Source organism: Hyposmocoma kahamanoa, unplaced genomic scaffold (assembly GCF_003589595.1).
Source record: "Hyposmocoma kahamanoa isolate Upper Pololo Valley unplaced genomic scaffold, ASM358959v1 78, whole genome shotgun sequence".
In the NCBI taxonomy this organism is placed as follows: Eukaryota; Metazoa; Arthropoda; class Insecta; order Lepidoptera; family Cosmopterigidae; genus Hyposmocoma; species Hyposmocoma kahamanoa.
Genome location: NW_020653945.1, coordinates 18,444,752 through 18,459,569, shown reverse-complemented (window position 1 = coordinate 18,459,569; position 14,818 = coordinate 18,444,752). Strand labels below are relative to the sequence as shown.

Genomic DNA, 14,818 nt, shown 5'->3' with positions numbered 1-14,818 from the left:
ATTTTTAGTTACAACACTATTGTAATAGCAGTGCGAATTATATTTAAGTTAAAAAGTAATAAATGGTATTTTGACTTACAACAACTTACGTGAGAGGTATCATATGATTTCTCTTGTGAGCTTGGCTGTAATTTGTGGTTGTCTACCTATGTGTGTGTCCATGGCACCCGTGATACAGGGTTTTCCTAGTCTGGGGCTGTGAGTGTGCGCACATGCGCTATAAATGTATTTTTATGTCAATAATTGGTAGACTACGCCATCGACGTGACATCGACTTGCCATTGACTAGCAGAATACCAAAAAATTGCAATGGCAGTTGAATAGCCTGGACTGCCACGCAAAGGTCCCGGGAGAAATATTCGTATGACATTTATGTCTGTAAAAAAAAGAAAAATACTAGCTCGATTGGCTACCCACTGAAAAGCCACTACTCTTTAGCTGAATACCAAACGTACAAAATCCTCCTATCGACACATAATTGAGGTGATTTAAAATATTTGACTTGGGGCTCAGATTTAGGGTTTCAATACGTTTTTAAAATAAAGTTTAGTGCCAAACTACCTAGAGCTGGAAGCAACGAAAACTTTCTACTTTAGATTTAAAACGTGACCATATAAGTGACAGTGCATATGATATTATAGTCATTAATTTATAACTCTCTGTATTGGCCTAAACAAGAATACCCTAATATATATTTATATATATATGTATATATATATATATATATATGTATATATATATATATATATATGTATGTATATATATATATATATATATATATATATATATATGTATATATATATATATATATGTATATATATAATATATAATAATATCCTTGTCATAAGTAACGCATTTGCATTTTAGTAACTTTCGGGATATTAGCACCTAAGTTTGATTAGATTTGCAATTGTCAATTACGCAGATTTTACTTAGCAATAAAACTGAAACTCAATAACATATGTTAAAAAACCTCTTATAAGGGGTTATAGGTCTCGTTTCGTTGAGTCCAGATATCGCACCCGTCATGGAAGAATGGCATGGAAGTGTATTATTCTGTATCTAATAGAGCAATAAACATGTTTGACGTAATCCCACTTATGCTCTATTCCGTGAGGGGTGGGATATGTCAATAACTCAATTTCGCTAAATATGTCGATTACGTTAGTTATGGACGAAGAGGGCAGAATAGTACTGCACTCCTTGTCACACCTAACGCATTTGCGTTTCGGTTACTTTTGAGATATTGTCAATTACAATAATTCTACTTAACAATAAAACGGAAAACAAATAACATATAAAAAACCGATTGGAGGGGGTTGTAGATCTTGATTCGCTGATGCCAGACATGTTAATAACTCCATTTCGATAAAAATGTCGATTACATTCGTTATGATAAGGAGAGCAGAGTAGGTAGTTTGTTTCCTTTGAATATAAGCATGTAGAAAATACACCGAAACCAGAGTCATAGACAAGTGGCGAAAACGTGGCTTGGAACTCTAGGCGCTCAAGAAGTAATGATAATATCGATAGATGAAACTCACTTGGTAAAACTCGAGGCAGCATCGCAGCCCGCGACGTCGGCCCGGCGCTCCGCAGCCGCGTCCACCATGCCTCTGCATCACCGCGACGGGCATCCCCTCACCGCACCACCACCTCACATCACCACACTACATACAACTTATACAACCCCCACACTAGTCATACAGAGCCCAGTCAATCGATACACTTGATACCTGATCGTGTGGTCGCGGTATTGATTACAACGTCTTACGTTTCAAATGGTATCTATCTAGATTGTTCTTGCATTTGATGCACTAGTTGTTCAATAGACGTGTACCTGAAACAAAGAAACACTCAATAATCGTGATAAATATTCGTGATTAGCATATTGTACATACATTTCAAATTGCCTAGTTGCTTGGAAGAAAATGCCACTTAACAATGTTGTACATACATTAACTTACTCTGTAATACTTAACATTGCCATTCTATGTTGTCATTATCATTCTGAATGTGCAATAAAGAATATTTCATTGATTCATATTAAAGTCTTTGTTTTGAGTGAGGTAGCTAATTTTATACTTAATTAGATACAAAATTAACAATTCACAAAGTAAAGCATTCAATCCAGAGTCCATTTAAATGTAGTGTTTGTTTTTCGGTACTAAAAATAACGATATTTGAAGGTTATAGAGTAACTGGTCCTAAAGTGGTGGTGGTCTAACACTGGGTTCCCTTGAGAGCAGAGGCGGCTCGTGGGAGTTCACTTACCTATACATATTTTACATAAAAAATGAAACTCACATTATAGTGTTCCATTTTAAACAATGCCACTAAACAACACTATGCTTATATATCTTAACAACGATCGAATAATAAGAATTTTTATAACACAACAAAATGCGCGCGAAAAAAATACGGCACGCATATTTGCGCGGAGCGCCGCTTAAATCTTGCTAAATTTCCTCATACTAATTTTTTTTACGCACTCATTGAATTCGGTACTGAAATTTGTAAACAATGTCGGTTCACTCACTCACTCCACATAAGGGTCAGTATGCTATACTATATTAAAGAGGAAGATAAAAATCTAATTGTATATTTGTCGTTCATTAATAAAAAAAAACACTGCAGCTACTAATATAATATGAAAGCATAATTAATAAATTTATTTTAGTGGGTTGGATAGGAGAGGGAGTTCCAATGCACCAGCGCTCCTTAGGACGAGCCGCCTCTGCCTGAGAGAAAAAACTAGACAAGAAAATTGTAAGACATAAATTAGACTGTAAAAAAATGTTATATACTTTAGTTAAATTTGTACGAAAAGTTTGATAAGGATGTAACAAAGACAGCAGCTTAACAACATTCTATGTTATATTGTCAAAGTAAAACTAAGTGTGTCGTAATGGTAAATAACATAAAAAGCAAATAGTCATTTATACAGTACTACATTGTAAAACGTTTATGACGTGTTTACACATAATAAAGGACTAGTATATGAATTATCTATTTAATGTTATAGTTTAATAAAAGCTTCATTAAGTATTATGTGTTACTTTATGAACAAGCTTTTACTTAATTCTAATTATATGACAATATAATTGTTTATGACGTTTTTTTTTTTATTCAGTTATTATATTTTTATTCAGTGCTTTGAATAGTAAATAAATTTAAAAAGTATTTTTTATTTTCATAAAAAAACTACAACAAAAAATTTATTTTAGAACATGAGCATTAGGTATGTATGCAACAGACTTTTATTCTATTGTCGTGATTTATGCAACAATGTTTTACAATTGGCAGAAGAGCAATAGTTTGTATGCATTTTTATCACATTTTTTAAAGTAAAATATATTTGCATAACAATTTTTAATATATTTTGAAAAAATATACTTAGTCACAAAGATTGTGAAGATTGAATTTAGAAATTAGAAATGCAGTAGACTTTTTCTATTGTTCAGACTTTATCTATGCAACAATGTTTTACAATTGATTGAAGAGTAATAATAGTGTGTAGGTATTCATTTTAAATCATATTTTTGTAAGTCAAATACAAATGTAAATATATTTTGAAAAATTTACTTACAAAGATTGTAGTACATAACAGTGCATTAATTATGTTTACATATGCTACAGAGTCATTTAATGTACTAATCACATTGCAACTAAGAAGTATTTATACTGTTGATTTAGTAATATTATTAAGTTGCTTTCTGAACATATTATTCCAATTATGAATATGAATAATAAATAAGAAATACAATCAGCAGTGATTTAGAAGCAGTAAATATCTTAATTTCTGCAGAAAACATTTACAGCTTTTAACCCATATTTATTTTAAAGTCATTAGACTTCTTTCTTCTCGAATTACAAGAAATTAAAACATTTACAGCTTGTAATCCACAACTATTTTAGTTCTTAGAAATTAAAAATGTACAGCTTTTAATTCACAGAACTATTTTTAGTTCTTATTAAGAATTAAGACCTTTACGCCTTAAAATGCCATTCTTTCATTTCATTCTTATTACTTCCTCATAATCAATAAGAATAATAATAATAATAGAGTTTAAAATAAATACGATAATAATAATAAGTTAAAATAGCAACGGAAATAGCTGTGAATGTTTTAATTTTATATAGTAGATTGTAGGTCATTATGTAAATACATTTCTACCTTGGAGTAATGTGTTAATAGAAAAAAACTGTTTTTCTGAATGAATATCCTCTAAGCATCTAAAAATAATGAGGACTAAAAAACAGCTTTTAAATTAAAAACCAATTTTCACTTGAGTCATGTCATATTATATGTTATAACTTCCCTGCTTTAGAGTAGGTGCCTTATGAAATTAATTATTGTTGTTATCATATGTTTTCTAATATGTAAAATGATATAAAATCACCTAGGTGCTTAAGTTAATAAACTTGGAGTAAAAGCAATTTGTAGGTTTAACAGATAATCTTCATGATCCATTGGTATGTAGGTAGGTAATTGTTCAAATTTAATAGAATAAATATAAGCCATCGTCACAAAGCACAGTGAGGACTGTGTACCCATAATAATATGAGATCATCGATACAGCAAATGAAATAAAATTAAATATGACTCACCGTTTGGTAGATACCTACAACACTCCACTATAAGGCCGTGTAGGTTATCATTATCATTTTGTGACGAACGTCACAGACAAGATATACATGACGGCACACACAACAAATTTTCATCAATTTTGTTTGATAAGAATATTTACAGTTTCATGAACATTTTCGTTATTTAATGGAACGGATTTCATGAATTCGTTAAATTACGAAGATGACAGTCAGCTATTTCTATTTGTTTCGTGAGGGAGAAAGAGATAGAAAACAAAATAGTACTATTGAATTTCCGTAAATCAACCTAGTGCTGCCATCTATCGGAATTCTGAACACCTATGTAGTAAGCTAGTTGGCGAAAAAACCTTTGACGTTTCATGTTCTTTCGTAACATACAACCTTGTAATGTGGTATGATGAGTAAAAAGATTATAATATTTATTTTTGCTTTTCTTTACATATCTATTTCTTTGCTTTTGATTTAAAACTTTACATTTTATCAATGTCTGTTGTCATAGTGAATGTTCACAGAATAAAAAAGATTAATTGGAATAAAAATAATAATCTGCTTTGAGTTAAGAACCTCAGTCCAAAGTCACTGCTTTCATTTCGTACGTTATTTTTTGTGACAACAGTCTGCATCTGTTGATTAAAATTTGAAACATATTATGCTTCTAAACAAGGTCAACAGTTTTCATCAACTCTCAGTCGACGAAAATAATTAGAATTGTTCGTATTATGTCCGTACTTTCACAAATTGTGCAGTTCATCTATCTCCAGCAACGTTACGAGTGCAAGTGTCCGCGAAAATGATCTGTACTTTGTTTTTCGCAATCACAACGTTACATGAACATGGATGACCTAAAATGCGAATACGTGAAGAAAAAAGATGCTTCGGACTGTCTCAAGAAGTGCAAAGTGAAGAAAAGATAATGTTTTGTACTTCGATGGTCATCAACTACAAAGAGATTTGTGATATTGCCTAGCATTTGGCGCATTGCTCGATGATAAAAAGTGAAAATGTGATGTGTCAAACTGATTGTTTACCTCGCGACGGACAGGTGAGCGGTTCGTAGAAGTGGTACGCGAGGGCGGCGGGAGGCGGGCGGCATGTCGGGTCGGACGAGCCCAGTCAACGGCGGGTACGAGGCCTCGAGCGCCGAGCCCGCCGTCAGCATGCGGCTCTCCGTCCGCAAGGACCTGTTCCCAGAGGTGCGGCTGCCCAAGCTAGATGACATTACTGACAATGAGCCGTCCTTCGACGATGACGATATCTCTTGCGTGAAGCTAGAAACCGATTTCGAGCAAAGCATCGATGAAATCGCTAATCAGAAGCAGCAAGTGCTGAATGGAGCGCTACCATCGCTCACTAGGCCTCGTCATAGGAAACACAAGCAACACTCTAGAAGGGACTCTCGTGTAAACGGTTGTATTTCAGAAAAGAGGAGACGAAAATCTCCTACTGATTCTCGTCACAGGACACGTCTGTCTAACAATGTTTTTCAAGTGAAAGGTGGTAAAAACTTAAACTTAGTGAGTAGTAGTGAGTATCAGGAGGAGGAGGATGAGGACGAAAAAGAAACAGAAGTGGAAAGTGAAAGTTCAGAAGATGAAGTGCTCAAGTTCAGTGTGAAGTTACCTGTTATAGTACCGCGGCAGAGTGGTAAACCATACAGCCATGAACTAAGTCAATTATCAACAAAAAAGAGCAAATCCAAGGACTCTAGTAAAGAGAGGCGGACACATGCAGTGACTCCATGCAGTGGGAAGCCCCGCTCCATGCTGGGTATCTGTAGTTCTCGTAGCAAAAAGAAATCGAAGAAGTCTGAGTGTACAGCCACATATCGGAGTCAGATAGTTGAAACAAACTCTAATATAAAGATTAAAATTAAGAAAACAAATGTCAAGGAAATGGTAAGTACTTCTTTTGTATTGTTGTGTTGTATAAATCTACTTTTCTATAGATCTAAAAACATAAACACATATGGCAGTCATGAACACTGCATTACAGAATTGGAATGTATAATACTTATATTCATATATCTATGCCTTGTCATTTTGATCAATGAAAAATAATAAATGATTAATTAACCGACTTCAAAAAAGGAGAAGGTTCTCAATTTGACTTTTGCAATAACTCCAGTATTTGTGAACCGATTTTGATAATTCTTTTTTTGTTGGAGGAGGGTATCTCCATAGTAATCCCATTTAATTTTGAAGAAAATCATCTACCTCTAAGGGTGGCTGTTCACGCATGAAAATTTTTTTTTATAAATAGCGCCTAAATTTTATTATAAGGAGCAATTATTTTAGTGGTTGATTTTGCTATTCTCCAATTCAAGATGTTTTATACTTTGAGTAGTGAGAACCGATTTTTGTGATCTCATGTGTCAAGTTCTTCATTTCCTAGTTCTCAACTATACAGTGGAGAGCTAAGGAATGAATCTGAGTTTGTGCACTTTCCAGTAACGGTTTTCAATGAAACTTGGCAAATACATCTAATTCCACGACTTTCGAGGTCGGTTTATTTAGTACTCTGTACTGAGATTATTATTTTAAAAGTTAATTATGATCTGCTTATTGGAATATAGTCTTTGTTTTCATGCTACACACATTAAAAATTACATACATAATTTATGAAAATATTTCACTAGTGATATCTAACTTTCTTTTTATTCATTCATCTTTTTATTTGAATTGTATAGAAAAAGTTAAGACATTAAACAATGTTCTTGATAGAAATATACAGTATCTGATATTTATTCCACTGCCCTGTGAAATCCAGTGACACCTTAATGTTGGGGTTTTTTACCAGTATTATCTACCTGCACTCTTCGATACTGTTAAGCCAGTAACAGTTTAGAAATTGTATTTATTGTAAAATATTGAGTAAAATTGAAATGAATATTGAGTTTAGGCTTTAATTATGTGCCAATGAGGATGTTTACTTGTAGGTGAACCTGGCAGATTAATAGCAAATATTTAGATTTATCAAATGCAGTAGAGCTCCTTATGAAATGTTTGTCCGGGAAAGTACTGCCAACTTGCCTATTTCCGTGGCAACGCTGTAATGTGTGCATTATTGCATTTCAGTATAGAAAGGTAAGGGTGCTACAAAAAATACAGGCACAAGGGACTTTTCAACTTATACCTCAGAGTGATGGGCAGAATGGTAGTATCCCTCAGATTTTTGAAATTTAAAACTCTGAGCGGCACTTCAACTGTTATGGACAGGCTTACCCCCAGATGCAGGACTTATTCTATTTATTATTATTATATTATATTATTATTATATTATATTATTATTATATTTCTATTGTACTCAGTATCAAGTGCTTAGTGTTTTACATTATCTGTGTTTTATTGTGATTTACTTTGTGTGTGTATGACTAATGTATTTTGGCATAGGTGTGTCTTGAAATTGCATTCAATGCAGTTTACAAACTTTGTCGATGTCGCAATTTTAAAAAGTGCCCTATTTTTATTATGAAAGACAAGATCTTTGTTATTGTACATTATATTAGCTTAAAAAATTACATTGTTAGGTACTGATTTTCAATACATATAAATCTACTCTTAAATGTTATTCATAACCCAAATTATATCATTGTTTACATGTCCCAGTCTGTCTACACAAAGTAACATAAGATGTTACATGCAACATTAAATATGTATGTAAACCTAATCTTCAATAATTGTGTAAAGCATTTAACACAAACAATGATAAATCTTACCATCAAATCTTAATGAGAATTTTTCTTAGATAATCACTGCAAATCATGGATATGACAATTCTATTCTGCATAGAGAAGAATTTGGAAAGATAAATTAATTTCTAAAATTGTGTGACTATAGAAAACATTGTTACACCTATTGCCTATTTAATTCTAAACGAATACAAATACATACCGCTGCTGGGCGTGGGTCTCCTCCATGTGTCGTATCATTATAAAAAGTTTTATCGAGTTTCTTCTTGCTTGAGTCATGCTTTATTTCTTACAAAATCTACGCCATGTGGTTCTTTTTGTATGGAGACAGCTATATAGGCTATATATCGTATACAGATAGGATATATGTCGTACCATGTATAATCTTATACTTATACACTGGTTTTGTGGCGTCTATGTTTGGTACACCCAAATGGAATGAAGGCTTATAGAACTATTGTCCTTGACCCCGACCAAAGGTTTTTTTATACATGTAAGTATTGTATATGTAATGATAATGGAGTATGTGGGTATCTACGATATAAACACGGATCTTAACATTGCAATACACATTTTTATTTTGCAAATAAATTTGATTTGAGATCTTAAAATTGCAAATATGTAATTATCAGTTTCAATCTATAAATGTATATTTATAGATTGAATAACATTTAGTTAAGTACCTAAACAAATGGACTATAGATAAAAGCTTAGATCAAAATTTCATTGCCTGTGGCATTGTTCATTGATTTACTCTATTTTTTATCCTAAATCGTTGCTTTACTTTCTCAAATTTGTATCTTAAAACACAAAGTTCCAGAAGTACAAAAAATGCATTGTATATACAAATGTTGCAGGTTGATTTCACATCACATTTCCTTCATATTCACACACTGACTTTTACCTATTCCTAAAGCAATGCATCCAAATTAACAACCTTGATAAGAAATTTAAAATAACTAGAAAGTTTTGCCATCTCCTGAATAATCACTCTTTATAAGATACGAGTTTGAGAAAGCAAGGCACCGAAATTCTCATAATGTTTATCTTTAATTACCTAAATACAACATAAATTAGGAAGTAAATATATTGGGATTTAGTTTGTAAATAACGCAGCGTTACATTTCTATTGTGTATAATAAATGTGAAAAAACAGTATTGATTCGTAAATTAGTACAATAAAACTCGTAATGCTTGTAAGAATATTACCCGAGATTTGTATTTTGTATAATCTGTAAATAATAATAGTAATATCATGAGAGCAAATTGTAAGTCAACCTTTTTAGTCACAGTCTAACATTGTCCAATTTTACCAAAATAATTGTTTTTCTAGACTTTTTCAGTTTCCCTTTGCCTTTGGAATTCTGTTCTACAGCAGAATATGAACTAAAGACCAACAATTATTTTTCAGGTGACTCCAACGCCCACTTCAATAGCGGACCTTGGCCAGAGAAAGTCGAAGAAGAAACGCGCAGCTTCTCCAGTGGCCAGCGAGAGTTCTGGCGAGGAATACGACCCGAGCAATAGTGCAGCGCACATGAGCGTCGCGGCATCGAAACCGCGTATTTCTAAGACGAAAACCCGCAAATCTAACACAACTAAAAGTAAGGATACATACATTCATCAACAGTTTAAGTGTTAAAGCCGACTGACTAAGTAAGTGATTGCAAATGAGGGTCTGAAAGTTTTGTTCAACATAATTCATTGATAACTTTTTAAGATTTGTCTTCTTTTTAAATATTGGCGGTGCCCCTTTCGGATTTCGCCAGCATCAAGTGTTCCACTAAGTAAATTTTATCGGTTCCGGTGGGATCAGCAATTTAGTAAGTTTTATGGGGGTACTTTGTAAGAGAGAACAAGCTCGTGTAATGAATTTTGAATTTTAATGTTACAGATCTGAAGGCTTACAAATACAATAATAGGAGCTAATGGAGAGAGTTACTGTGTAGGGACAGTTGCAGACGTTTTCTTGATTGTTATACTTTGCTTCAGTAGAAATTTGAAAAGAATCACTGACATAAACGCAGCGTTAAGTTTTAATATGTCAAAAAAACGAGTGTCATACTTAATTTCGACAAACACTACTCGACTCGACAGTACTTCGACTACACATTAATTCGACGGAACATTACTTCGACAAAACACATGTTCAATAGGTCACTAGTCCGACAGAAAACTACTTCGACAACACATGTATTCGACAAGTCACTATTCCGACAGAACATGAGATATTTAATATAAATATTTGCTGTACTGAGAGACTGCTTAGGCACCACTTCATTCTTGAGCGGAATATCTCATAGACACAAATATGTCTGAAAAATAATTAATAACTAGTTAAGCAGTTACTTGTCGATTTCATGTTCTGTCGGAATAGTTACCGGTCGAATATCGAAATAGTTTTCTGTCGATGTAGTGACCTATCGAATGTTTGTGTTGTCGTAGCAGTGATCTGTCGGACTAGTGACCTGTCGAACATGTGTTTTGTCGAATTAACGTGTAGTCGAAGTACTGTCGAGTCGAAATAGTGTTTGTCGAAATTAAATATTTTTTTAAATTTTAGTTATTTTAATAGGTAGGTCACTACTGACCTACCTATTAAATATAGTAGATGAAATATTAAATATCATGAGAAGTTTGTGCTTGGTCGTGTATTTATTAGAAATTCCTTTATAATTATAATTGCTACTCCAATTTCATAGTTAACTTTTTTATGAAATATATGGTTATTATTGTATGGTTTTGGTTACTGTATGGTGAAATTTGACAATGACCTTTCACCAATAAATAGTAGTATACTGGTATCGATTGACATTACATTGAATGTATATCATAATTGTATGGTATAAGTATTATAACAATATGATCACTTTTGTTTTCAGATAAAAGTGAAAAGACTGAAAGAAGTAGAGATAGTGTAATGGACAAGTCTGTACCTCAAAGCCCATGGGCGGCGACCATACCCAAGGAGATTTTACTCAAAATATTCGAGTGTGCTGTGGCTTCGCAAGGCTCTCTTCCAACTGTTATTAGGTGAGTTTAACCTTTTCACACAATACAATTATAAGAGTTAGAAGTTGACAATCTAGCTTTCAAGTCTCTCCAAATTGCAGAATATGAAAGAACTGTCGGTTCAGTTATTTTTGCGTTATCAACATATCGCTGCATCTATGAACAGCGCTGAAAACCCTCTTTGCATAAATAGAATAAAAAAGACATTGACTTTTGACTGAAATTGCATAAGTCAATGTGAAATTGACATCAATGTGTTCTTAGAAAAGTTTGTTTATTTTTTTCCTATCGAGTTCTTAGGTTTTAACGATTGTTACACATAGGAAATGAAACTATGTTTCCGGATTTAAATCGCGTATACCCGTTAAGGTGCCATGGGCACGGTAGTCAACCGTGACCTTGGGACCCGAAACGTTAGTTTATTTGAAAAAACAATTCTTTTTTTAAATCCCTAAGCACACCCGGATACTTCATACAACGATAGAATGTTATTTACCTACTACTACTACATACAGCATGGCGCTATCTGCACACGCGCAAATGTGTGCGTGAAGAGGCAGTGTTACCCATCACTTTCTCGTACATGGTCAGAGCGGCAACATAGCGAAAATTCTAACGCGAATCTGTTATCTATAATTCTATTAATAGAATCCTAACAATTACACATGTTTATTAGGTATTTATATCGATGTAATATTATATTTTTCATTAATTTACTAACTAGAATAATATTGAAGATTTATTTAAAAATGTATTAAAAGAACTTAAAATATTATATTTTGGACAGGTACTTTTAAATAATGTAACCAAGGTATTTGAAATTACGTGTCCATGGTTATCTTTACCTAGTTAATAATTAGGCATATTAACTACATAATATTTCATAATATTTACAAATCGAAAATTCGAGAACCTTTGTCTACTAGCTCACGAACTTATGGCGTCTTATTACATTGATATAATAAATCTGTATTATATATTACTCTGCACTAAATAAATGAAAAAAATAATAACTGAATGAGTCTCAGACATAAGTTTTTTTTTACTTACATCGTTTCATGTTCCGGAAAACGAAAGAAACCGTCTCTTTATCTGGTTTAGATGGTGATAAACAGCCGTACACAACACAATTCACGAACATTATAAGTAGTAACGTACAATGAAGTTATACCTATTAACAAACAACTTTCGTAATGAATAAATGAAAACTATGTTCAAATATCAAAGCCGTCTTAGCGCGAAAACGGTTCGCTGACAGCCTTGTTGTCGTTCAGTTAATGTGTGGGGCTTGGTGCGGTATCTAAAGCTAAGGTGGGGCGGAGAGTGTCCATTCTCGTTACTTTTTCGTTTTCTGCCCAAAGTAAGTAGCTAAAGCACTTATGTTATGGAAATCGGAAACAACGACGGTACCACAAACACCCAGACCCGAGACAATATAGAAAAATTAGTTTTCTACACTGCCGGTGGGCAAGCCACTCGACAACGGAGGCCGTGAAATATACGCGATTATCCGGAAAAATAATTTCATTTCCTGTTTTTTCCTTTTTGCTTAACTAAATAATATAAAATCTAGACCTAAGATACAGTTCGATACAATATAATAAAGCACTAAGAGCCAATATTTCCAACCAACAATCGTTATTAGAAAACGATATGTTAATTTACACAAAATTAGGCCTTAAAACCTTACCTTATTTGTTATATACTCATTTAATTCGTGTAATTGATTTATATACGAGCTAATAACTACTACGAGGTAAGAGCTACGAAAGGTTACGTCACTATTTCAAGGTTCATAATCAATCAATCTTACTTACTTCGTTGGCTCAGCGACCCAAAGTGCATCACTGGTCGGTGACCCGTAGGTTACCCTAAACACGCTCGTTTGGCAGCTCGATCCTCTCCCAGGATTTCCACGTGTCCTAGCCAGCGAAGTTGAGCAGATTTTATTTCCCCGATTATGTTCGGCTCAGACAATGGTTCTTCTATCTCTCTATTGAATCAACCAATCAGACTTTATATTCGTACAGTGGCTTGCAGAGAAGAGTTTAAAATTTTATGTGTATAATACTTTGATAAAGTAAAGGACGGTAATCTCGTTGGTGCAATTGGACGTAAATGAAATCGATTAAAATACATATATATTTTCGTTTCAGATTAAGCAGAGTGTGCAAATTGTGGCACAGTGTAAGCTTGAGGTCAGAGCTGTGGAAGAATGTAGACCTTGCGCAATACACGAGTGAAAAATGCAAAACTGATTATAAACTGGTCTGGCTGCTTGAGAACAGACTCTCTAAATGTCAAAGTTTAAATATTGGTAAGTTAATTTTTTATTAATTATTTTCGTGTAATATAATTTGTGTTATTAAATACTTACTAAAATAATTTCATAAGGCTAGGTTTCTAAGTTTTTAAAATCTTGAGAAAGATGCGCGAGAATATTCACTCAGAGAAAATCCCTGGCACATAGAAAAAATATAACACTGCTACATCGGGATTTGATTATGCAGGGTTATCGAGTTTAAGAACGATACGAATATGGAAGTTATTTTTAAAGAAAAGTGAGAGGAGTGAAAAGGAAAGGAGTACACGATTTGTGCAAAATAGCCATTATAAAGGGAGTAAATGTAAATGTAAAATTAGGTCCTCACTAACGTAAAAAAGGTCATCACCCAAAATGTTGCGGCCCGTGTAACATAGGAAACTTGTAAATGTGGCCCGAACGAGAAAAAGGTTGTGTATAGCTGGCTGCTCTAGATCTATTTTTACTGTAAACTGCAAAGGGTTCCTGATGTCAGCGACAAAAACTAGGGGGTGAATATGACGTTAATGGGCGTGCATGAGACTATGAAACCCATGATCTATCAGACAAAAAAATTTGGGAACCTCTGGTCTAGACTTGTTAAGTAATTCAGTTAAACTATTTTATTATATTATATTTAAAAAAAATTTCAGTTAAATATGGTACATTGAAGAGCACATCAAACTTGACATTATTGTTCGAATATCAGTGGTAGCATAATGGACAAATTTTATTATAAGGAGCAATTATTTTAATGGTTTATTTTGCTATTCTCCAATTCAAGGCGTTTATCTCTCTCAATATACTTTGAGTAGTAAGAACCGATTTTTATTATCTCCTGTGTCAAGTCCCGTATAGTGGCGAACTAGGGGATAAATCCGGGTTTGCGTACTTTCCGGTAACCGATTTCAATAAAATTAGGTAATTATATGTACTTCCACGTACTTTTGAGGTCGGTTTTTTTAGTACTCTGTACTGAGATTATTATTTATCGTTTTGTTAAATTCTCATTTTAACGTAACAAATAACTGATACAAATATTTATGTTAAATAGATTTTGTTTGTAGGTTTCACTAGACAATTTGTAGAAAGTTGCCAGGAATGTCGCGTTTAATAGTTTCACGTCAAAAAACAAAAAGACCCTATATAAACCTTACATAAATGTAACTAATAATAGGGGTTAAAGTATGAAATTGCCGATTTGT

General features: G+C 33.3%; 2 protein-coding genes across 2 annotated transcripts in view; one reads left to right on the top strand and one right to left on the bottom strand.

Annotated features, from left to right (window-relative positions):
- LOC113233443 overlaps positions 1 to 4,709 on the bottom strand; it is an 86,743-nt gene extending 82,034 nt beyond the window's left edge. Inside the window, exons 1-2 of the mRNA XM_026468583.1 lie at positions 4,612 to 4,709; positions 1,545 to 1,840 (exon numbers count right to left, since the gene is read on the bottom strand). Coding sequence (XP_026324368.1) covers positions 1,545 to 1,612 — 68 coding nt within the window. The 5' untranslated portion in view covers positions 1,613 to 1,840; positions 4,612 to 4,709. The remainder of the gene's footprint in view (positions 1 to 1,544; positions 1,841 to 4,611) is intronic.
- A 686-nt stretch (positions 4,710 to 5,395) lies between these two features.
- Positions 5,396 to 14,818, top strand: part of LOC113232888 — a 23,108-nt gene continuing 13,685 nt past the window's right edge. The window contains exons 1-4 of the mRNA XM_026467773.1: positions 5,396 to 6,506; positions 9,711 to 9,903; positions 11,182 to 11,332; positions 13,468 to 13,628. Of these exons, the coding sequence (XP_026323558.1) occupies positions 5,703 to 6,506; positions 9,711 to 9,903; positions 11,182 to 11,332; positions 13,468 to 13,628 (1,309 nt within the window). The 5' untranslated portion in view covers positions 5,396 to 5,702. The remainder of the gene's footprint in view (positions 6,507 to 9,710; positions 9,904 to 11,181; positions 11,333 to 13,467; positions 13,629 to 14,818) is intronic.